Raw genomic sequence first — 26,016 nt, forward strand, 5'->3', positions numbered from 1 at the left:
TCCATATATGTGTGTTAGCATACGGTATTTGTTTTTCTCTTTCTGACTTACTTCACTCTGTATGACAGACTCTAGGTCTATACACCTCATTACAAATGACCCAATTTCGTTCCTTTTTATGGCTGAGTAATATTCCATTGTATATATGTACCACATCTTCTTTATCCATTCATCTGTCAGCAGACAGTTAGGTTACTTCCATGTCCTGGCTATGGTAAATAGTGCTGCAGTGAAAATTGTGGTACATGTATCTTTTTGAGTTACGGTTTTCTCAGGGTATATGCCTAGTTGTGGGATTGCTGGGTGATATGGTAGTTCTATTTTTAGTTTTTTAAGGAACCTCCATACTGTTCTCCATAGTGGCTGTATCAATTTACATTCCCACCAACGGTGCAGGAGGGTTCCCTTTTCTCCACACCCTCTCTAGCATTTATTGTTTGTAGATTTTTTGATGATGGCCATTCCGACCGGTGTGAGGTGATACCTCATCTTTTCCGACCACAAGGCTAGGAGACTAGATATCAAGTACAGGAAAAAAACTAAAAAATACAAACACATGGAGGCTAAACAATACGCTACTAAACAACCAGGTTTATTTTAGACTTAGAGAAGCATTTTGTAGATACAGATTCACAACCATTTCACTCTAAGTATGAAATGGATTTTCCCACATCTTTTGGTGGGAAGTTACAAAATTAAATTTTTTAATTAAATTTAAAACCAACTAGCGAAACTATTGAATTAAGATGAAGTGCCATAATCCCTTCCACTCTTGTATTGGCTTGCTGCATGGGCAGCAGTTAAATTTACTCGGTTTAGATTTTGGTTTTCATCCTTAACTTGCTTGTTCCTGGTAACAGAAGTAATGTTCTAGTAGTTAAGAGGATAGATTTTGGAACCAGACCACCTGGTTTTCATCCTGAGTCCACCACTTACTGGCAGTCTGGCCTTGGCAAGTTATATCTCTGTGCTTCAGTTTCCTCAGTCTACAACATGGAAATAACAATAGTTTCTAACAGGGGTATTGTGGGGATTAATTAAATTAAGCTCTGTAAAGCTCTTAGCATGGTGCCTAGAACATAGCAAGTGATAAAACGGCTAGTTTATGTGGGGGTAGTAAAGAATATGATGTCAGCTCAGAGAATAAGCTAGTGCCCAGGGTTGCAGCAGTGCAGTTTACTTAGTGTCATCAGAAGTGACTAGTGTTTCATGTACATTTTTCTCAGTTGCACTGATACGGAGAATAGCAACAGTCCCTTGGAGAACTCTGGCCTCACTTAATAGCCTTAGTGTATCAGCCTCAGAAGTGACTGTAAGGAACCGTTTATTATTTGCTTTTTCTAGGAAGAAGGCTTGTTTTTTTCTTTAGTGGAAACCTAAGTCTGTGTCTAGATATTGTAAGTTGAGAAATTCAGTAAAAAGATTCATTAAGACAGAATTGGATAGACCTACACCCTCCTGTTTTTTCTTAAGTATTCATTCACAGTGATGGTTAATTTTGTGTGCCAGCATTCATCATGTGAACTTGACAAATACGAGTAGCCTTCAGGTATTCATTTATTCATTTGACCTTCTGCTTTCCAGTGGGCACTGTGGAGGATACAAAGATTAACACCACTGTACAAAGTCACATGAGTCAAGTAAATACCCCAAAGTGCAAGGTGATTTACGTGACTTTTGTAACATTGTGTTTTCTGTAGATTGTGAGCACCTTATTCGAAGGATGTTGGTCCTAGACCCGTCCAAACGGCTAACCATAGCTCAAATCAAGGAGCATAAGTGGATGCTCGTAGAAGTTCCTGTACAGAGACCTGTTCTCTATCCACAAGGGCAAGAAAATGAGCCATCCATTGGGGAGTTTAATGAACAGGTTCTGCGATTGATGCACGGCCTTGGAATAGATCAACAGAAAACCATTGAGGTAAAGTGGTCAGAGATTCGACTAAAGAAATTTTAGGACTCTGTTGTACTTAGTAACTTGAAATTTCATGCTCATACCTGTCATCCTGGTCTTTTAGCCATCCCAGTACCTAGGCCTGCTGTTCAGTGTTCCCTGAAGATTTCATCACACTATATTTATGTTTGCTTTTAATCAATATAAAAATTCCTCCCTTTGCCCCAACTGCCAAAAAAATTCAAAAGGAAGTGTTTATATAGGATTGAGAAAAGACAAAGATGGAAGCTTAGCAAATACAAAGTAGAAAGTTTCTTCTAAGATGAAACATGAAGTTCTGTACAGGTAATAAGCTAGTTTATATGGAACAAGGCTGAGGGCTGAGCAGGAAACAAGAAGGGTAGACATCGGGTTTAGGTTGTGAACTGAATAAACTCAGAAGGCAGAAACAGGTGGATTCCTGATTTGGAAGTTTTATGGGTCATAGAACTGAGAAGGTCATGAACCTGGGAAATTCCTTGGCAGCTTTGTTTCTGTCCTTTAACAGCTGGCATGTGCATAGGGTGTACATATTTTTTAATACCCCCGCAACAGGCAAAGAACAAACAGTGCTTTTCAGGATGAAGCATGACAAGAAAGACTATAAAACGCCCCCCTGTGAAGATAAAGTGCTCCAAACTGTGCTGCCTTTTCCTTCATTGTAGCCATAAATGAAACCAGACTGCTTTCCTGCTTTGCTCATCACGTGCTTAGCGAGGCTTTTTTGTACTTGCCCTTGAAGGCAGCTGTGAGTGCAGTTCCCCTGGCCTGTGATGTTTGCTACCAGTGCTCTGCATCTGAGCTGCACTGCACAGCACTCATGCAGCCTGTCATGTGGAATTAGACGCCAAAGGATCCGTTGTTCTTCTGTTCCGTTAGTATCCTGGGAGAGCTGGCCAGCTAGGGATGTGAAAAATTGGGAAGCGACTTTATTTTCAAGGTTTCAAGAGGGTTGGACTGCAAAAACAAGAGGAAAAAATTACCTAAGAACGGAGACCCAGCGTCTCTCAACGTAGCATCCAGATGTCATTCTCCAGCCCAAAATAATCACCAAAAATTTCCCCAAAGACTTTAATCATTGACTTCAGGATTTACAATGGTTTGGACTTGTGTCGAGGCTGTGGAATTAGAGCCTCTGGGCTCAGGTTACTAACCAACCTTACAGCCTAGTTGCAGCTATGAGATGGGACCATATGACAGCATTGGGGAATGTCTGCATGAGACAATGATGGCATTTTCTCTGAATGCAGAAAAATAAATGGATCCTATTAACGTAAAAGAGCCATTCAAGTCATTCAGAGGTATCATCCTTTATACAGTTAATGAAGTTATCTGTCTTGTATTCTAAATTCTGGAATAGCTTTCGTTTTGAGGCATACTTTGCTTGTTACTTTGCTTGTTTTTAAGAACACATGGCATCTTCCCTCCTTTTTTAATTCATTTTTCAAATTTTATTGAAGTATAGTTGATTTACAATGTTGTGTTTTTCCCTCATTTTTTAGAAAGGTTTAAATCATTGAATTGGTTTTTATGGTTCTCTGCCTTTGGCACTTGTATTCTCTTCCAGGCTTTGCAGAACAAGAGCTATAACCACTTTGCTGCCATCTATTACTTGTTGGTGGAGCGTCTGAAATCACATAGGAGCAGTTTTCCTGTGGAGCAGAGACTTGATGCCCGCCAGCGTCGGCCTAGCACCATCGCCGAACAAACAGTTGCCAAGGTAACACCCCATTAGCCAATAGTCTTATCTGTGCATGTGCCTGTTCACATGTTTGACACATTTTTCATCGTGTAGTACAAAGGGTTAGGATTTCATCCTCTACACCTTGTTTTTCTGTAAAGTTTTTTTCTGTCGTCGTTCACTAGATCCTCAAATGTTTTATCATCTTCCTATTTTTAAGGATTAAGTTTATTTCAAACAGTTTTTTTCTTTAAGAGGTTTCTCATTTTTTTTATCATTCACTTATGTTAGGAATTATTGTAACTAGCCTATACATTCAATTTCATTTAACAAATTTTTATTGCAGGTTTACTATGTAAGCTTCTTTTATTAGGCACTACGGGGAAGAGGATGTATAAAAGACTCGTTGCCCTCAGAGTCATTACATTATAGAAGCAAAATAAGACAACATCACGAATAACCATCCTTCAAAATAGAGAAAGGGCAAAATTTAGAAGATGCTGTGAATATCATTTTGATAGAGAAAACCTTTTTTAAAAAAAGGGGAAAGGGGAGAGAGATGCATCTGATTGGGAAGGCTTTGTGGGAGAGGCGGCATTTAAGGTAGAGCTTCGCAGCTGTGTAGGACTTTGTTAGGGAGAGGCAGTGGTTAAAGGCATTATACGTAGACAGAAGCAGTGTGAGCAGAAGTACTCAAGTGGGCAAGCGTAGGACTTTTTCAAATTAATTCACTTGAATTAAAGAATAGGGAAATGAAAGAGTTGGAGTGCTAAATTGAAGCCATGTTGTGAAGGGCTTTGAATGCCAAGGTAAAGAGTTTACTAATAATTCAGGAAGAAACGAGGAACTACTGAAGACTGTTAAGCAAAAAAGTGATAAAACTATATCCATACTTCAAGCTAGCAATTTGGTAACATTGGGAAGGATAGATTGGCTAGGGAAGAGAAGAAATTTGGAGAGAGCTGTTAGGAGATGATTATAGTAGTTGAGATGAGAAATACTGAAGACTTGAGCTAATACTGTGCCGGTGGAAGGAGACAGGAAGGGGAAAGTGTAAGGAACGTTTCAGAGGTAGACTCTGGATGAACTTAGCACTGATCTGGAGAGGCAGCTCAGTGTGATGGTTTAAAGCAGGGACTCAGGCACATCCCACATTCTGCCATTTCCTGCTGTGGACCTTAAAAAAGTTACTTGAGGTCTTTCTCTGCCTCAGTTTCCCAAGCTTTAAAATGAGAATAATTATAGGATGTTAAGACGTTTAAGTTAGGTAATAATTGTTCAGCACTTAGAACAGTGCTATATAAGTGTTTGTTATATAAAGTAATAAATAAATGTTGGGGAGGAAGGGACGACAAATTAGAGATGACTCCATTGTTGAGCCCAAGGCTGAGGGAGTCGTGGTGGCAGAGACTCAGCTGCTTATGAGGAACAATGGATCTGAGTCCCTGGAGAGAGGCTAAGGCTTAGGAGAACTGGGAGATCACCTGCATAGAGGTTGAGAAGAGGAGTGGTTCGTTCACATGATCTCAGGATTTCCATCTACTTACGTGAGTACTCACTTTATTTAAAGTGCAAGTAAGAATCATAGTAGGGGACTTTAACACCCCACTATCACCAATGGACAGATCATCCAAAATGAAAATAAGTAAAGAAACACAAGCTTTAAATGATACATTAAACAAGAAGGACTTAATTGATATTCATAGGACATTCCATCCAAAAACAACAGAATATACTTTCTTCTCAAGTGCTTATGGAACATTCTCCAGGATAGATCATATCTTGGGTCACAAATCAAGCCTTGGTAAATTTAAGAAAATTGAAATCGTATCAAGTATCATTTCCAACCACAGTGCTATAAGACTAGATATCAATTACAGGAAAAAATCTGGAAAAAATACAAATACATGGAGGGTAAACAATACAGTACTTGGTAACCAAGAGATCACTGAATAAATCAAAGAGGAAATCAAAAAATACCTAGAAACAAACGACAATGAAAACATGATGACGCAAAACCTATGGGATGCAGCAAAAGCAGTTCTAAGAGGGAAGTTTATAGCAATACAATCCTACCTCAAGAAACAAGAAATATCTCAAATAAAAAACCTAACCTTACACCTAAAGCAATTAGAGAAAGAAGAACAAAAAAAACCCCAAAGTTAGCAGAAGGAAAGAAATCATAAAGATTAGATCAGAAATAAATGAAAAAGAAATGAAGGAAACGATAGCAAAGATCAATAAAACTAAAAGCTGGTTCTTTGAGAAGATAAACAAAATTGATAAACCATTAGCCAGACTCATCAAGAAAAAAAGAGAGAAGACTCAAATCAATAGAATTAGAAATGAAAAAGGAGAAGTAACAACACACACTGCAGAAATACAAAGGATCATGAGAGATTACTACAAGCAACTCTATGCCAATCAAATGGACAACCTGGAAGAAATGGACAAATTCTTAGAAATGCACAACCGCCCGAGACTGAACCAGGAAGGAATAGAAAATATGAACAGACCAATCACAAGCACTGCAATTGAAACTGTGATTAAAAATCTTCCAACACGGGCTTCCCTGGTGGCGCAGTGGTTGAGAATCTGCCTGCCAATGCAGGGGACACGGGTTCGAGCCCTGGTCTGGGAAGATCCCACATGCCGCGGAGCAGCTGGGCCCGTGAGCCACAGTTACTGAGCTTGCGCGTCTGGAGCCTGTGCTCCGCAACAAGAGAGGCCGCGATAGTGAGAGGCCCGCGCACTGTGATGAAGAGTGGTCCCCACTTGCCACAACTAGAGAAAGCCCTCGCACAGAAACGAAGACCCAACACAGCCATAAATAAATAAATAAATATTTAAAATAAAAAAAAAATCTTCCAACAAACAAAAGCCCAGGACCAGATGGCTTCACAGGCAAATTCTATCAAACATTTAGAGAAGAGCTAACACCTATCCTTCTCAAACTCTCCCAAAATATAGCAGAGGGAGGAACACTCCCAAACTCATTCTACAAGGCCACCATCATCCTGATACCAAAACCAGACAAATATATCACAAAGAAAGAAAACTACAGGCCAATATCACTGATGAACATACATGCAGAAATCCTCAACAAAATACTAGCAAACAGAATCCAACAGCACATTAAAAGGATCATACACCATGATCAGGTGGGGTTTATCCCAGGAATGCAAGGATTCTTCAACATATGCAAATCAATCAATGTGATACACCATATTAACAAATTGAAGGGTAAAAACCATATGATCATCTCAATAGATGCAGAAAAAGCTTTTGACAAAATTCAACACCCATTTATGATAAAAACCCTCCAGAAAGTAGGCATAGAGGGAAATTACCTCAACATAATAAAGGCCATATATGACAGACCCACAGCCAACATCGTTCTCAATGGTGAAAAATTGAAACCATTTCCACTAATATCAGGGACAAGACAAGGTTGCCCACTCTCACCACTATTCTTCAACATAGTTTTGGAAGTTTTAGCCACAGGAATCAGTGAAGAAAAATAAATAAAAGGAATCCAAATCGGAAGAGAAAAGTAAAACTGTCACTGTTTGCAGATGACATGAGAGAATCCTAAAGATGCTACCAGAAATCTACTAGAGCTAATCAATGAATTTGGTAAAGTAGCAAGATACAAAATTAATGCACAGAAATCTCTTGCATTCCTATACACTAATGATGAAAAATCTGAAAGAGAAATTAAGGAAACATTCCCATTTACCACTGCAACAAAAAGAATAAAATACCTAGGAATAAACCTACCTAAGGAGACAAAAGACCTGTATGCAGAAAACTATAAGACACTGATGAAAGAAATTAAAGATGATACAAACAAATGGAGAGATATACCATGTTCTTGGATTGGAAGAGTCAACATTGTGAAAATGACTATACTACCCAAAGCAATCTACAGATTCAGTGCAATCCCTATCAAACTACCAATGGCATTTTTCACAGAACAAGAACAAAAAATTTCACAATTTGTATGGAAACACAAAAGACCCCGAATAGCCAAAGCAATCTTGAGAAAGAAAAACAGAGCTGGAGGAATCAGACTCCTGGACTTCAGACTATACTACAGAGCTACAGTAATCAAGACAATATGGTACTGACACAAAAACAGAAATATTGACCAATGGAACAGGATAGAAAGCCCAGAGATAAACCCATGCACGTTATGGTCACCTTGTCTTTGATAAAGAAGGCAAGAATATACAATGGAGAAAAGACAACCTCTTCAATAAGTGCTGGGAAAACTGGACAGCTACATGTAAAAGAATGAAATTAGAACACTCCCTAACACCATACACAAAAATAAACTCAAAATGGATTAGAGACCTAAATATAAGGCCAGACACTATCAAACTCGTAGAGGAAAACAGGCAGAACACTCTATGACATAAATCACAGCAAAATCCTTTTTGACCCACCTCCTAGAGAAATGGAAATAAAACCAAAAATAAACAAATGAGACCTAATGAAACTTCAAAGCTTTTGCACAGCAAAGGAAACCACAAACAAGACGAAAAGACAACCCTCAGAATGGGAGAAAATATTTGCAAATGAAGCAACTGACAGAGGATTGATCTCCAAAATTTATAAGCAGTTCATGCAGCTCAATATCAAAAAAAGAAACAACCCAATCCAAAAATGGGCAGAAGACCTAAATAGACATTTCTCCAAAGAAGATATACAGGTCACCAACAAACACGTGAAAGTATGCTCGACATCACTAATCATTAGAGAAATGCAAATCAAAACTACAATGAGGTGTCACCTCACACCGGTGAGAATGGCCATCATCAAAAAATCTACAAACAATAAATGCTGGAGAGGGTTTGGAGAAAAGGGAACCCTCTTGCACTGTTGGTGGGAATGTAAATTGATACAGCCACTATGGAGAACAGTATGGAGGCTCCTTAAAAAACAAAAACTAGGACTACCATACGACCCAGCAATCCCACTACTGGGCATATACGCTGAGAAAACCATAATTCAAAAAGAGTCATGTACCACAATGTTCATTGCAGGTCTATTTACAATAGCCAGGACATGGAAGCAACCTAAGTGTCCATCGACAGATGAATGGTTAAAGACGATGTGGCACATATATACAATGGAATTACTCAGCCATAAGAAAAATGAAATTGAGTTATTTGTAGTGAGGTGGATAGACCTAGAGTCTGTCATACAGAGTGAAGTAAGTCAGAAAGAGAAAAACGAATACCGTATGCTAACACATATATATAGAATCTAAAAGAAAAAAAAAATGGTTCTGAAGAACCTAGGGGCAGTACAGGAATAAAGACACAGACATAGAGAATGGACTTGAGCACATGGAGAGTGGGAAGGGTAAGCTGGGAGGAATTGAGAGAGTGACATGGACATATATACACTACCAAATGTAAAATCGATAGCTAGTGGGAAGCAGCCATATAGCACAGGGAGATCAGCTCGATGCTTTGTGTCCACCTAGAGGGGTGGGATAAGGAGGATATGAGGGAGACGCAAGAGGGAGGAGATATGGGGATATATGTATATGTATAGCTGATTCACTTTGTTATAAAGCAGAAACTAACACACCATTGTAGAGCAATTATACTCCAATAAAAATGTTTAAAAAATAAATAAAATTAGATAAATAAAAATAAAATAAAGTGCAAGTAAGAGCAAAAGAGTTTTCACTTTGTATTTTTTGTTTGGCAATTTTACAAAATTTATAGAATTATAATAGAATTTTGCATTGGCTTCTACAGAATATGTGAAAAAGAAACCCCAGGAAATTAAAATCGCCTTGATTTTAATAGGTAAATGGTGTACCTTGTTATATATATTTTAATATCTAATATAATGTGAATATTGATACTAATGTGAGTAAAATAATATATCAATAAAGTTCCAGATATTTGGGTTGAAGTATCTCTGAGCACTTGGGATCCTTCAGAGTCGAGTGGTATGGCTTTCAAGATAGAGAGGAGGGAGATAAAATGAGGATTCCTAAGTTGGGGTAGTAATAGTGAGATGGAGGGTGCCCCTTCCCTCTGGAAAATGCTGCCAGGCGGAAGGATAGGAGGCAGGAAAGCCCCCATGATGAGCAGCTTCCCTCCCGAGTCTCTTTATTCTTCTGAAACATTACACAAGTGAGGGTTACATAAAGGATTGCTCCTGAGCACACGCATATGTTATTGTACATGATTTCCTTTCGTATCTAAACTTGAAGCAAATTCCTTAGATCTCGGGTTATATTTCATTTGGCTTGGGGCTTCTTATGTTTGATCATTTTTTTTATTACCAAGCACCCCGTGAGTTCTTCTCATTTTATGCATTGATCCAAGTTATCATAGAAAGCTATTTACTGTGACTTAAAATGTATCTAATTCAAATAGCCATCTTCAGTGCTCATTCAGAAACTTGTCTTGAGTGCCATCTGGATGCTAAGAATCAGGCACTGGGGTTGAAGAAGATCTCCCTTCCCTACGAGACTTCACATTCTAATGTTTAGTATTGAACTTGTTAAAAAATAGATTGCTCTGTTTTTATGACTATAAATATGCTTAAAGTTTTAATAGAGCCTTCTCCCTTGAATTCTTTGATGTTCTACTCTCTTTTTAAAGAAGTGGCAAATCGCTTGTTACTTGATAGAGTGATAAGGAACTGGGGAAATCACAAGATCCTTTGCAGAGTTCACATGACTTGTGCAATCAAGCAGACCTTGGGTTCCATACTGAGCTGAGTGACTTCAACAAGTCAGCATCTCTGAGCTCCAGGGTCCTTAACTATAAAATGGAAATAGCAATACCTACTTCATAAGTTTGCTACAAAGATAAAATTGATTAATTGATACCAGCAGTTCCGTTCAGATAGAGCACTTATGTGCCAGGCACAGTCCCAGCCATCATGGTTTCACAGGTACCCAGGAAACAGTCCCTGCCCTTAAGGAATTTATGGTATAGTGATGAACAACCCATGATTACTACTTAGAAAACATTGAGATTCCCATCTTAAATGGATTTAGAGTACTTATATTTGCCACATAATATACAGGAAATGTTACCTCTAATTGACTGCAGGTGACTATTTTTTAAAAATATGCCTTTTTCTTGTGAATTCTAACTACTAGTTTTTAATAGTCCTTCCAGTCCAACTTCCCATCAACTGTAAGTAGACTAGAATGAAACACTCATCCCAGTTCTTCTTTAATTACTGATTAGAGGTTGCCCTCCACAACTGTAAGAAAAAGTCAGCTAGGGCTGCTGTTAACAAAGCACCACAGGCTGGGCAGCTTCAACAACAGAGTTTATGTTTTCACGGTTTTAGAGGCTGGAAGTCCAAGATCAAGGGGCCATCAGGGTTCTGGTGAGGACTCTCTTCCTGGCTTGTAGATGGCCACCTTCTCACTATGTGCTCGCACATCCTCTTCTCTGCACATGCAGGAAGAGAGATCTCTGGTATCTCATCCTCTTCTTAGAGGGACACCAGTCCTTTTGCATTAGGTCCCCACCCTTATGACCTCATTTAACCTTAATTACCTCCTTAAAGGCCCTGTCTACAGATATAGTCGCATTGGGTGTTAGGGCTTCAACATATAGATGGGGGCGGGGGCAGCGGGCACAATTCTGTCCATAATAAGCATATTCCTATGGGACCAGTGAAGATTTTTCCCATAGGAGAAAATGTTATTTTCATTTTAATGGTGCCGGAAAGCATAAAATCAGAAGAAGAGATTCAAGACAGTAAACATATGATCTAAAAAGTCATTACAGTTAGTGGACGTGGTCATTGTTTATGGCCACTGTTTTTTTTTTAATTTATTTTTTTATTGAAGTATAGTTGATTTACAATGTTGTGTTAATTTCTGCTGTACAGAAAAGTGACTCAGTTATACACATATATACACTGTTTTTTATATTCTTTTTCATTATGATTTATCCCAGGATACTGAATATAGTTCCCTTGCTGTTTATCCATTCTGTACATAATAGTTCACATCTACTATCCCCAGACTCCCAGTCCGTCCTCCCCTACCTCCCCTCCACTTTGGTAACCACAAGTCTGTGCTCTATGCCTGTGAGTCCCTTTCTGTTTTGTAGATAGGTTCATTTGTGCCATATTTTAGATTCTACGTATAAGTGATATCATATGGTATTTGTCTCTTTCTGACTTTCTTCATTTGGTATGATAATCTCTGGTTGCATCCATGTTGCTGCAAATGGCATTATTTCGTTCTTTTTTATGGCCGAGTAGTATTCCATTGTATATATGTACCACATCTTCTTTATCCATTCCTCTGTCGATTTACATTTAGGTTGTTTCCGTGTCTTGGCGATTGTAGATAGTGCTGCTATGAACATAGGGGTGCATGTATCTTTTTGAATTATAGTTTTGTCTGGATATATACCCAGAGGTGGGATTGCTGGATCATATGGTAATTCTATTTTTAGCTTTCTGAGGAACCTCCATACTGTTTTCCATAGTGGCTGCACCAACTTACATACCGACCAGTGTAAGAGGGTTCCCTTTTCTCCACACGCTCTCCAGAATTTGTTATTTGTAGACTTTTTAATGATGGCCATTCTGACCGGTGTGTGGTGATATCTCAGTGTAGTTTTTTTTTTTTTCTTTAAATTAATTAATTTATTTATTTATTTATTTTTGGCTGTGTTGGGTCTTCGTTTCTGTGCGAGGGCTTTCTCTAGCTGCGGCGAGCGGGGGCCACTCTTCATCGCGGTGCGCGGGCCTCTCACTGTCACGGCCTCTCTTGTTGTGGAGCACAGGCTCCAGACGCGCAGGCTCAGTAAATTGTGGCTCACGGACCTAGTTGCTCCACAGCATGTGGGATCTTCCCAGACCAGGGCTCGAACCCGTGTCCCCTGCATTGGCAGGCAGATTCTCAACCACTGTGCCACCAGGAAAGCCCCTCAGTGTAGTTTTGATTTGCATTTCTCTAATAATTAGCGATGTTGAGCATCTTTCCATGTGCCAATTGTGTTTATGGCCACTCTTGGAGAAACTGGTAATATCTGCTTGCTTGGGATATTAATCAACCATCTCTTTATTATAATAACATATTCTTTAATCAGATCTTTAGTGCTGGGCATGCTATTTGAATATTTTTACTCTAACTTGTGCCAAAAAGACTTCTTTAATCCCGTTAGTGATTCCAAGAATCCTAAAAAGCAGACCCCTGAATCTATCATTGCATTTCCTATGAAGCAGCTGCCACAATAAAATGTGTTATTTCTCTGTCCTTACGAAGTTCACAGTAAGTTATTGTAGTCCAGGTTGGATGTGAAAGGAAAATGTGTTATGCTTGGTCTGGCCCAGCACAATCCTGCCATTTAAAAAGTCACAGCTAACAAGAGGCAGGGAGTGAGAAGAACAACATATCATAGTTATCATGTTGGTATCTCATTTCCAGGGCAGTGTCTACAGGTAGTGCTTTGCCCTAATAAGGAGCAGTCTAATAAATCTGGGAAACAGAAATCAAAGTTCAGCTTTATCCTTTGATTGAAAAGCCAATGATAAGGGTAAGAAGAATGTATCAAATATGCTTTATGCGGAAGTTTAAATTTTACATTGTGGCTAAAGAAATTAATTTAAATGACTAATGCTTGAAAGGAAAAAAGAAAAATGTTTCGTCTTAAAAGTGGCTGAGGATATAGGCCTGAGGAATGATGATATAAGAAAAGCTATTTCTTTGTCATGCTCAGAATAATATACAGTGTATTTTCTGTCTCTTTTTACCATCCATATAATACCAACACTTTGCTATTGCTATTTTGTTCTTTATCTCATGCAGTATATCTAATGATGTTAATGTTGGAATATAAAGTATATTCTAAATATAGTCATAGTCAAGTATAAAGTGTGTTTATAACATATTCCCCCATTATTGAAAACCATCAACTTGAAATTTTAACTGGGAACCATTAGATAGTATCTGAGAACAAAACTGTGTATTCATTTTACAGTCTAATTCCTGTATTAAATTATTGTCGTCATTTTAAGACTTTAGAAAGAAGGAGAAAGGAGGAATTAACATTACTGAGCGAAGGACTTCACATGTTGCCTTTTACAGTCCTAACTTCACTGTGAAGTAGATATTATGACGTTTTTTAGAGGCGAAGAAAATAAGATGCAAAGAGTTTAGGTAACTGATTAAGTTCACACAATTAGTAAGTGATGGAACCAGGAATCAAAACCAGGTCTTGGGAAGGGAAAAGCTAGAATCATACCGTTTTTTTCCTTTTCATTTGTTTGATTTTAAAGCTCACCATCCTATATCCCTTAAAGTGACAATGGCAGAAAAAATCCAGGCCATTCCTCTGCCTTTTAGAAACTGGTATGATGATTGTTCCCTCGGATGTTTTGCAATGTCTGTTATGTTCAAAAGGCATCTAATAAATTATTCTGCTAGTTTTGAAGAGATGGGGAGGAAAGGATTATCCAACGGTTTCATCTTCAAAATCAATTCTTGCCAATTGTCATAAAGGAAACGTCTCTTTTAAATGAGGAAGATTTTGTAATACTTGTTTACTTAGAATTTTTAACAGAGGAGACATGGAGAATGGACTTTCTAGAGTAGGTTGACTTCAGGAACATAACTTGCTCAGCAATAAGCATCTCTGTTTCCACTGGGCAAGCAGGCTGTGTGTGTTTCAGTCTGTGTGTCTCTTTCAAAGAAGGACATTCCTGTCCCCTCCGAGTAGCTGCTGCTTCTCTCTTCTTCCTCTTCACTCACACCCTTGCCAAGAAATATATACCATCTCACCCCGTACCCCACCAAAAAAAAAAAAAAAGAGAGAGGGATGCAGGTAGATAGCCCTTATTGCAGTGTACTTTGTATTACAGTTAGTTGTGTGTGTATCTTTATCTCTGGTTCAGTTTTGATCTCCTACTCCTAGAGACTGGGACTTCTCTATTCTTCTTGTATCTTTCCAAGGTAATATATTTAAGGATATAGACAATATATGTTCATTGAATTGAAAAAGAGCATCTTAGATTCCTTACAAAGGCTAGCTTTCCTGTCACCTGTGAAAGTTATGCACTTCATCATGGAACAGGAACGAAATTCTGTACAACCTATCTCAGAAAAATTGATTGCTAGACTGCTTCAGATCGATACCTGTACCATGTATGTACTTCATCACATCTTTTCTGGAGTTTCCAACAAATCACTATTTATCCTTTAATTGCATCAGGAAGAACTGTTTTATTTCAAGAATTTTGTATATTTATATAGAAAGTATTAATGTTCCCAAACTTTCCATTCTTGCCATATTTACAGACACAAACTGTGGGACTCCCAGTGACGGTGCATTCACCAAACGTGCGAGTGATGCGATCTGCCCTCCTCCCGCAGGCATCCAATGTGGACGCCTTCACGTTTCCAGCATCCGGCTGTCAGGCGGAAGCAGCATTCATGGAGGAAGAGTGTGTCGACACTCCAAAGGTACAGATGTGTTTGAGAGACGCCAAGCTTGTTGGTTGGCTGGAGATTTCAACTCTGTCCACACAAATGTTGTACTTCGGCTTAGCTGAACTTTGTCATTTCCTCAAGTCACTTGGGAGGAGTTTTTTTTGTGCAGAAGACCTGAGAAAAGTATCCAGGCCTAACCTCGCTCTCTCTCCATCTTGTCATTACAACGGTTACGTAACATGTCAGATCTCCTGTGTACTTTTCAGAATCCTTCTTCATTCTCTTTCCTTAACCAATTCCTTCTCTCGAGTTCTAGATCCCTCATAGATTTTGGATTTTTTTTTAAACCAATTGTAATTCTGAAAACAAAAGTATAACTATGGTGCTAAATTGGGCTTTGCCTATGTTATTATGGCCTCTCTTCTGCTACCTGTGCTGCAGCTACAAAATGATGAGCCATCTTTTTTGGTCAGTTAAACATCTTTTTTTGTCCAGTTTGGACATACTTAAAGGAGATAAGTATTCTGGTGTGCTGCATAAAGTTGGCTTTTAGTATATGGAACATGACAGCTTCCCTCATTTAATGAATATTTATTTAACTTCTAGTTTGTGTTTTATATACTTAGCATCCAGTGATATACAAAGGATCATATTAATGGGCAGGTGTTAGAGTATGTTTAAAATAGACTCTGTTCTTCACTAGCTGTGTGAACTTGGACAAAGTGACTAACTTCTGTGAACCTCCATTTCTCTTGTGTAAAACAACGATACCAACTTTATGAGACTGTTGTGAGGATTAATTGAAAGAATGTGTGTGAGGTTTTGGGCAAATTGTAGATACTCAGCAAATATTGGTTTCCTGTCTTTTTAGCCTCGTTAGGTAATAAAAAGATGACTCAGACATTAGTTCTGCCTCAAAGTTTGTAGTCTAGCAGAAGAGACATGAGGCGTAACTAAAGGTAATGTGCCAGGTACTGAATAAATTGATAAAACATAATTGGTCCCTTAAAGAGATAAAAAAAATCAAAGTGCTGCAAGACTAGAAGGAGACGGGGGAGTTGCTTTTAGTTCATTTGATCAGGAATGTCTTTGGTTTAACTGTCAGAGTTGGGAATTGAGAGGAGGGCAGAATCAGGGTGGGTGGAAACTAGGGTGTGATATCTCAGTGGAGGGAAAGGCCTGAGCAACAGCAAACGTCAGGAAAGCCTGGGTCCCTCTGAGTCAGAGCAGGAGCTCAGTGTGGCTGAGGGAGAGGGCATGTGAAGGGAAGTTGTACAAAATAAAGACAAATAGCCTTGCTTTGAATGGCAAGCCAAGGGATAGACTCTTTCTCTAGGTTGGGGCTCTCAACACGGGAATGTGTTTCAGTATTATCAAGAGAGTTTTTTCTGGGACTTCCCTGGTGGTCCAGCGGTTAAGACTCTGTGCTCTCAATGGAGGGGGCCCAGGTTCGATCCCTGGTCACGGAACTAGATCCCACATGCCACAACTAAGACCCGGTGCAGCCAAATAAATAAATAAATATTTTTTTAAAAAAGAGAGTTTTGGGGACTGCCCTGGTGGCACAATGGTTGGGACTCCCCGCCTCCAATGCAGGGGGCCTGGGTTCGATCCCTGGTCAGGAAACTAGATCCCACATGCATGCTGCAACTAAGAGTTCACATGCCGCAACTAAGGAGCCGGCGAGCCGCGAGTAAGGAGCCAGTGAGCCACAACTAAGGAGCCCTCGAGCCACAACTAAGGAATCCACGTGCCACAACTAAGGAGCCGACGAGCCGCAACTAAGGAGCCCACCTGCCACAACTAAGACCCGGCATGACCAAATAAATAAAATTAAATTGTAAAAAAAAGAGTTTTTTCCAAATGGACCTTCTCCAAGGTAGTAGGAAACAATCAGAGATTTTTTGATAAGGAAACAACATGATCCATGTTGTGCTTCAGAAATGAACCTGGAAGGGTCCGTAGCCTGCATTGGATGGGAGAGAGACTGGTGACAAGCACAGTAGAAGGTTAGAGTGTGTGTCAGGGGAGATGACGAGGGCCTAAGCTAGGATGGTGCCCATGGAACTGGAGAGGAGAGGATGGTATAAATGAGATTGCACAGATAAAACTGATAGACGGTTAGGGTCCAGAGAAAAGAAGTCCAGACCGATAACGGTATTTTGAGCCTTGATGATCAGGAAGGTGAATAGCATTTTCAGAAATAGGGAGCTCTGGAGGTAGAGCTGATTCAGAAGTTAAGTAATGAGTAATGACTAGAGTGCAGTCAAGGCATCTTGATGCTGGGCTGCCATAAGCAGGTGTTAAGCCGGGTTCCTGACCATGAGGAGTTAGTGTCCCTGTCCCTGAGGACGAGGCCACTTCCTGTGGACAGTCTGTTCCTCTGCCTGTGGTTGCCTAGCATGTTCAAATCCTCATAAACCGCTATTACATTCTCACCCAGAAATTTAGACATAAATTGAGGCAACATCACTCATTTATTTTTAAAATCTAATTCCCTTGAAAAATTTAAAATGCAGTCTGCTTAAAGCTTGGCTATGAGGGCCTCAGGCCCGAAACACAGATTGGGCACTGTCTGCCGTATTATATAGGGCAAGCTATTTTTAAAGCTTGTGATTGTTACCGTAACCAGGAAACAGACAGGAAATGAATGATTTTGTGAAAGATATAGACAGAAGCTAGATGGCATATTTGCATTTGTAGGAAGAGCAATGCCATGCTGGAACTGGCCACCCACACTGGCAGGGCCACCCTGGCACTCAGCCAGGCTGTAGACATCCGCTGGTCTTATTTGCAGACCATTTCATTTATGTCAGCAGTACTCTTTGTGCCTCTTCCCTCCCTAGCACCTCTTTCTCTGGGGCCCATAAATAAACGCACACACACAAAACCGCCAGACAGAGATACTAGCCCTTTGTTGTTGGTCTTGCTTCATATGCATTTCCTCTAACGCCTATTTGTTGTCGTCGTCTAAAGGATGCCGCGTAACTGCAAGTGTTGCTCAGTCATTTCTGCTCGCGATTGGTGGCAGATATTGTGCGCCTCGGAGGTTTCGTTTCTCCTTCCCTCCCAGAAGTCTTCAACTTAAACTTAAAACTATCAGTAAAATCCCTCGGGAAGTCTGCATTGAAACATGGGTTTGGGATTGCTCCCAAAATAGCACCTTTCTGAGACAGTCACCCAACTCTGAGCAGTAACCGAGACCCCCAGGTGGTACAGAGCCCATACAGGAGCAGATGCAAGCCCTGTAGGGTCAGTCTCTCACTTTTGAGAGTTTCTTTGGGAATAATGGACTTTATACATACACACACATACGGACACTTCAGTCACTTTTAACGTTTTATTAAAGTTCTATGAGAAAAGGATTTTCCAAGTTACCGTCTTCATGTCCGGATAGTGGAAGGAAACTGTGAAACTAAACTATGAAAGTGCAAGTGTAGTAGGGCTGTTCATGTCTATTGACGTTTTTAATACCTTTTTTAAATTATAAAGGTAGTACACATAACAGAAGATCTAAGAAGGATATTCATCAAAAACTCTTAATAGTGTTAACCTCTAAGACTTTGTAAAGGGGAGAAATTGCACTTTTACTTCTGAATTTGGATTTTTTAATTTATAATTAAAAGACATCAAACCGGGCTTCCCTGGTGGCGCAGTGATTGGGAACCTGCCAATGCAGGGGACACGGGTTCGAGCCCTGGTCTGGGAGGATCCCACATGCTGCGGAGCAACTGGGCCCGTGAGCCACAACTACTGAGCCTGCGTGTCTGGAGCCTGTGCTCCGCAGCAAGAGAGGCCGCAACAGTGAGAGGCCCGCGCACCGCAATTAGAGAAAGCCCTCGAACAGAAACGAAGACCCAACACAGCCAAAAATAATTAATTAATTAATTAATTTTAAAAAACAAACTATTACGAACATGGTTTGATTAAAAAAAAAGACATCAAACCAGTCAGAATCACACATGGAAAATTCAAAGAGGGATAAAGAAAAAAATTAATTTATCCATAGTCCCCCTACCCAAAGGTAAGCCCATTTTGACACGTTTCCTTAGAGTAGGTTATAGATGGATAGATGGATGGGTGGGTGGGTGAGTATAGGGTGACTCAGTACGTAGGTAGACTTGTTAAAACAAAATTTTATTCTATTATATGTAATTTTGTACCTTGCTTTTACGTAATATAACATCACGAGCATTTTCCCCATACCATGCAATCTTCTTTGAAAGCATGAGTTATATTTAACAACTGCCTAATATATTGTATTAGATGCACCCTTATTTAACTACTCTTCTATTTTTGGACATCAGGTACTTTAATTTTTTTTGCTTCTTTACATATGCTTCAGGTGAATATCCCTGTATCTAAATGTTTGACTATACCTTTTATTATTTCCTTAGGATAAATTTCTGGAACTGGGGTTATCTAGTTCTTTCCTTCCTCACCTGGTTATTTGTTTAATTTGCCTCAAGATGGTAAAAATGCTTTAAAAGAAGATGCTGTTGTTTTATTCTCATGCTTTAAAAAATGTTTACTGTTATAAAATAGCATTCTCTTTGGTCCAGAAATAATGTTAATATACACAGTGTTTTAGTTAATCCTCCCAAACAACTTTACTTCCATTTTACAAGTGAAAAAAAAAAAAAATGAGCTTTATAGAAGTTAAGCAACTTGCCTAATAAGTGATGGAGCTGAGGTTTGAGCCTCTTCAATATATGCCAAACTTGCCGGGCACTTAGGATACAAATTAAATAAGGCACATTCCCAGCCTCCAGGCTCACTGGCTAGTACTATACCTTAGTCTGCCGTGTCAGTCAGCTCTTTAGAGGCTCCATCTCCAATATAGCCACACTGATGTTAGGGCTTCAATACATGAATCTAAGGAGAGATACAAACATTCAGTCCATAACAGTCTAGCAACCTCCTGTGCTGGAATCTTGTGTATGTGGTAAGCTCAGGGGTGTTATCAATTAGTGGTGGAGTTTCTGAGAGACTGACTCCTACCTGTATGCTATCTACTGCATCTGAGATCTCTTATCAGAAGGGAAGTGATCTACTGAACTTTAAGGAAAGGCAAAAACACTGTGTTGGAAAATGTACCTTTTACCCACCCGTATTGTATTTTGCAGTCTTAGAGTTTACAGTTAGCCTGGATCGTTTCCTAGAGCAAAAGATCTCATTTCTAGCAGCTTAGGTCACTAAGATAGATCAGCCCATGTTACAGTCACAAAATCCTAGAGTTTGTTATATCAAGTCCCTGGGTAAACTGGCAGGCAAAGGTGGCATGATTATCACCTGTTTCAGGACCTGATCTTAGAGATGAAAGTGTTCACACCTGTAAACTGAATGAGCTCTAGGGCAGCTTTCTGTTCCTACCTCTTAACTATGAAAGGGTCACCACAGCATTTTCTGATTCAGTCATCACCAAGCATCATCTGAAAAACCAGGTCATTGTCATCTACCTGTCCCAGGGTGAAACTGAATTCAGTAAACATTGTTAAATGAACGATAAAAATTCTTATTGTAGACTAGATGAGGAAATAAACTTATAAGCAGACAATTTAAGAAAAATCGTAAATTGGGGGGGACTGCAAGGTTTTTTGAGTACTCAGAAAAAAGTGGCCTTTCTCTACTAAGGGAAGAAAGGCATGGTTGTAAGACGGTACTTGCAAAATATTCCTCGCAAGAAATATCTGATAAAATTTTGACATATGCTATAAAATGTAAAGATGCTCAGTAGATATTTACTTGATAACAGTCTTTTCTCTGTTGTTTTTTATTCATTTCCAAATCATCCTTGGCTAGTCTTAGAAAATTATACTAGTAGACAGTTAAGGAACGTAGCGTAGAGATATGAACGTTAAGTCCCCAAACCACCATTCTTTCCTACAAGAAAACTTTTAAGTTTAGTCAAAAAGGGAACACTTATCTGGGGATGGTTGAAGGGGAACATAATTGTTGCTGGCCAGATTTCAGAGTTTTTGTTTTCTAGTGCCATGGAGAAGATTGGTCTTAGTCTAGGAAGAAAGCATTTTCTACCCTTCCTTTTAAATGGCCACTTGTCACTTTAAAACCCTGTAGTGCATTAGCTGCCTTATCCAAGTAATGGCTACAGCCCCAGAACAGATTTTATGGAATAACCATCCCCTCCCCCAAGCAAACAACGATCTGAGTCACCCAAGTCTCCCTCTCCAAATAAAGGGCCTCGCAGCGCCTTCAGATTGGTCGCCATAAGAGGAAAGTTTCCTGTGTCTGGCATAGCGATGTCCCACGTCACCTCTCACATACATGAGCCTCTCCTGCTTCCAAAGGAAACAATAGCGCTACCCGGTGTATTCCAGGTGAAAGTGCTGCTGGGAGCTCAGTCTTATGCCTGGCTGCTCCTGAGCAGCTATTCATAGGAGAAAACTGGATCGATTTCCACGGGGGAATAGTTAAGGTAATGAGGTAAATAATTGCCTCCTCAATGGGGCTTTTACCAGCCAGAAGAACTCACAACCACAGCTCCCCTTTGTGTGCTGTGTCTGCCCCCCCAAGGTGGTTTGCTTGGCAACTGCAGAGGAAGGCGACGCTCTCGCTCCGGAGCTGTGCTGAGCTCATCCCGTGGGATAGGAAGCGTAGATACTGTGTGTGTTGCTGGAGCGGAGAGAATTCAGAGCGCTGCTGCTCGTTAACCTCTGCTGGAATTTGGGGCCTGTGAGTCATTTGTTATTCTATAATGGAAGGCTTTGGCTGTTTGCCATTTGAATTTTTTTTCACTCCTTTTTGTGGTATGTCCGTCTTTAAAGAATTCTTTTTTCCATTCCTGAGGCACATAGAACCAGTTAAAGACTAAATCCAATGTGCAGGTACTTAAATTATGAATATAGAAGTATGTGTAGAGCCTTCCAGTATGTTTTGCGGTTGAACATTCGAAGAATGCTGGTGACTACTCTTTTCTTAGCTATGAGCCGTGCAGTTGGTTTTGTTTTCTTTTTTCTAAATCTCATCTTCCCCCTCTTCATTTCCCTTATTAAAAAAAATAATAATAACTGGTAGGCCTCAAGCTCATAGACCCTATTCATCTGGAAACCACTAAAAAAAATTGTTCATTGTAATCATGATGACTCAGAGACACCTGGGAGGCAGTGCCAATCTGGGTCATAATGGGCTTCTGTCTCTTCAGTGCTGCCGTTGACTTGCCTTAACTTCTAATCTACATGGTTGTCATTAGTAACCAATATGTACATTTTTTACTTAATTTCTAATTGGCCAGAGGTCTTGACATTTTTGCCTTTGTGGATTCTTCAAGTGTCTCAGCAGAGCAGCGACTGATAGCTCCTCTCGCATCCCTCTCACACTGACGTTTAGGTAAATGGCTGTCTCCTGGACCCTGTGCCTCCCGTCCTGGCGAGGAAGGGGTGCCAGTCACTGCCCAGCGACGTGATGGAGACCTCCATTGATGAAGGGCTGGAGACAGAAGGAGAGGCCGAGGAAGACCCCGGGCGGGCCCTGGGCGCCTTGCAGTCCACACGCGGCGGGCAGAGGCGGCACACTCTGTCGGAAGTGACCAATCAGCTGGCCGTGATGCCTGGTTCAGGTACGCTTTCCAGTAAGTGCGGGCCTGGGTCTTCCCAGCATCTTGAGTCTTCTCCAAGAAACAGGAATGATACCAACCAGCCCCTGGAATGTTGTCTATGTCTTGTTTCTTTGTGGACCACATGCAGCCAAGTTAAGATTAGGCCCGCTCAGCAGCTCTCAGAGATTAAAATGAAACGTCTCTGAGCGGGCTCCCCCGACGCCCAGGATTCATCCGCGTGCTCTGTGACTCATCAAGGACTCTGGCCCTTTTGGAGTGGCCAAGATCTTACGGGTACAGGTTCTGGAGTGTTTTCACCACAAAATTCGAAGCTGATTAAATTGACATGTAAAAAAGTTCTGGAAAGATGTTTTGGTTGGAAATTAAGGGCATTGTTGCTGTGGAAACTCAAGCTGGTTGTGCTTTGTATCCCATGTTCCAAGAAGTTGTGATTTATTGGTGGTCATATTGGTGTTGTGTTTTGTTTTGTCTTTTCTCTTGAAGGGAAAATTTTCTCCGTGCGTGACAACCCCTCCCTTGACAGTGTGGACTCGGAGTATGATATGGGGTCTGTTCAGAGGGACCTGCACTTTCTTGAGGACAAGCCTTCCCTTAAGGACATCATGTTAGCCCATCAGCCCTCACCCCGCATGACGTCTCCCTTCGTGAGCCTGAGGCCTGCCAACCCCACCATGCAGGCTCTGAGCTCCCAGAAACGAGAGGCCCACAACAGGTCTCCAGTGAGCTTCAGAGAGGGCCGCCGGGCGTCAGACACTTCCCTCACCCAAGGTGACTGCCTACCTTCTCTGCTGGCTCCTACAGCTCTTGTGTTGTAGGACTGGGTGGGGTTTGTTGCCATGTTGGTTTCATACCTCTGGTCACTGAAAGGCCTTGTGTTTTATTTAAACTGTTTGGTCGTTGTTCTTTCTTTCAGGAATTGTAGCATTTAGACAACATCTTCAGAATCTGGCTAGAACCAAAGGAATCCTAGAGTTGAACAAGGTGCAGTTGCTCTATGAGCAAATAGGATCAGAGGCAGACCCTAACCTGGCATCACCTGCTCCTCAGCTCCAAGACCTGGGTAGCAGTTGCCCTCAGGTGCGTGCTCTGGGCCCTGCCCACAGTGGCTGGGTGAGAATAAGGCATCAGTGTGTCCTGATGGTGTGTCATTTCATTTAGAGGATTTACTCCAGTCCTGGAGCAAACAGGTTCTTTTGGAAAGACCACAGCCTGAAGGCCTTCCTTGTTGCTGCCATCTGCCCGACAGGTTGGGTTAGACCCTTCCACGCTGGCCCAGGTGATCAGTACCACATGGAGGCTTGGACGCTGTCAGGCGATGCTCGGTTCCTAGGGCAGATTTTATATGAATTATACCTCAGAGTCTCCCTTGAACTCCCCTCCCTTCATGCACACACACACAGAAATTACAAATAATAGTACAAATGAGACGCTTGTTGCCACTATTTTTTGATGTGCTATCACTTCACTAAATATTATAAGTGAATTATTTATGCTAAAAATACAAAAAATATTGCTGTTTATTTCATACATTTTATTTGAGCCCATTTTCAGTACATCAGGGATATTATAGCATTTGGTGCCCACATGAAGGTAATAACCTTCTGTTGACATAGGGGGCCTTTGCTCCAGTACTGACTAGGTTATCGTTTACTACGGGTAATGCATGTACACACTTTCTGCAAAGTGATTAACCCTCAGCCTACTAGTTGCTGTAAAAGCATGGAGGATTATGTCTTAGCAGAGTTGGAGTTCCCCTTGGACATTTGCCAAGGTGCTTAAACTGAGATTTGGAACTTTCTCCCACGTGGGAAATTGAAAGTGTCTCCACCCCTTGCTCCTCAGGAAGAAGCTCCTCCTCAGCAGAAGAGCGTGTCTGTGCTCCCGGGCAGCGCGCACCCGCAGCTCTCCCAGCGGCACAGCCTGGAGGCCCAGTACCTGCAGCACAGACTCCAGGTGGGATCCTCCCCCTTGTTGTCCAGCTCACTTTGTCCATCCCGAACCTGCCTGTCTGCAAAGCAGGAACCTGTTTTGCTTGGTATTTTTTTAGGGCAGCTGCTTAATTCCTTTATAGGCAGGTGGGTCTGACTCTGCACTTGTAGTTTCTAGAAACATGTTCAGACTTAGCCTTATGCTCTGTCTTGGCAGCAGAAAAGGTCTGTCCTCAGACCCCAGGAAAGGGTACTGCCACTGAGCAGCAGGAAAGGGAACCCTGGCTTCTTTGCTTCTATGTTATGCCTCTTAGTGAATAATAAGTAAAATGGAAATCTCAAGTCAGCAAAAAATGTACTATCAGCTCTCTATTGGTGCCCACAAATCTTTAAATAAATGATGCAACGTAGATCCCATAAAGAATGAATCATTTGTTCATTCAGCAGGTGCTGTGGCCTTTGCTATAGATCTAACTCCACTTTTCTCATTGTTTTTAGTCTCCATGAACCTCCCGGTCCTAGAGGACTTTTAGAGACAGAAAAGTGAAGCAGGTTAGAGCTGAGACAGCCCAGGCCTGCTGACCCAATGCTGCTGGGCCACAGGTTCTCCCAGGGTCTCAACGAGCAAGTGTCAGTCCCTGCATCCTGCGCAGATTCTGGAGGACTCACTTGGCTTCGTCCTCCAGGCAAAAGGACAGTCTAATGACTGCGTCCTAGATGACAACATGTCACGCTTGTATTTTTCTGCTCTTCCAGAAGCCCAGCCTTCTGTCAAAAGCCCAGAACACCTGTCAGCTTTATTGTAAAGAACCACCACGGAGCCTTGAACAGCAGCTGCAAGAACACAGGTGAGAGATGGTGGTTGGCCAAAGAAATCACTTTCTTTGTGGCAGACTTAAGCTGGGTATGTTGTCCTTTCCCCTAGTGTTTGCCTCTACCAGGAAAAGAGGTTTCAATCCGCTAACATGGGTATTCCACTGTCCGTGGACTATAGGCCTGTCAGGGAGTAGCAGCCCTGAGCGGCTCTGTTTTCTTTTTCTCCTAGTGTTTCCCCTTTGGGCTATGAATAGACCTAAGCCTTCAGGATCCGTGAGCTACTGCAGCTTAAGTGGGTTATACTGGAGAGAAGGCCTCCATCCTCCTTTGTAGTAATCCCATGCCCCCAGGCCTCACTAGTAGAAACATCTTGGCCAAGGTAGAGCTACCCTAATCCATCAAGCTACAGACACCCACAGAGACCAAGGTGTCAGCCCCGCTTCAAAACACTCCAGATGGGAAATCAGCCTCTTGTTTCATAGGGAGGAAAAAAGAGTCTTAGAGAAAAGGAATTCGTGTTCACTTGAGCACTGAGGGATCAGCCAGAATTGGGGGACAAAAAATAAGATTGGGTTTAAGAAACCAAACATGACTGGTTCCTACCCCCACTTTTTTTTTTTTTTTTTTTTTTTTCCTGCCGTGGGA

General features: G+C 41.0%; 1 protein-coding gene across 3 annotated transcripts in view; it reads left to right on the top strand.

Moving 5' to 3' along the window:
* Positions 1 to 26,016, top strand: part of SIK2 (salt inducible kinase 2) — a 137,357-nt gene that overhangs the window by 104,696 nt on the left and 6,645 nt on the right. For 2 of the 3 annotated variants that reach the window (XM_068556583.1, XM_068556585.1), the window contains exons 7-14: positions 1,701 to 1,921; positions 3,501 to 3,653; positions 14,920 to 15,084; positions 22,399 to 22,639; positions 23,111 to 23,395; positions 23,541 to 23,704; positions 24,470 to 24,580; positions 25,312 to 25,403. In XM_068556583.1, the coding sequence (XP_068412684.1) occupies positions 1,701 to 1,921; positions 3,501 to 3,653; positions 14,920 to 15,084; positions 22,399 to 22,639; positions 23,111 to 23,395; positions 23,541 to 23,704; positions 24,470 to 24,580; positions 25,312 to 25,403 (1,432 nt within the window). The remainder of the gene's footprint in view (positions 1 to 1,700; positions 1,922 to 3,500; positions 3,654 to 14,919; positions 15,085 to 22,398; positions 22,640 to 23,110; positions 23,396 to 23,540; positions 23,705 to 24,469; positions 24,581 to 25,311; positions 25,404 to 26,016) is intronic. The other variant, XM_068556584.1, reaches the window with a different exon arrangement.

The sequence above is a fragment of the Eschrichtius robustus genome, chromosome 11 (genome assembly GCF_028021215.1).
Source record: "Eschrichtius robustus isolate mEscRob2 chromosome 11, mEscRob2.pri, whole genome shotgun sequence".
In the NCBI taxonomy this organism is placed as follows: Eukaryota; Metazoa; Chordata; class Mammalia; order Artiodactyla; family Eschrichtiidae; genus Eschrichtius; species Eschrichtius robustus.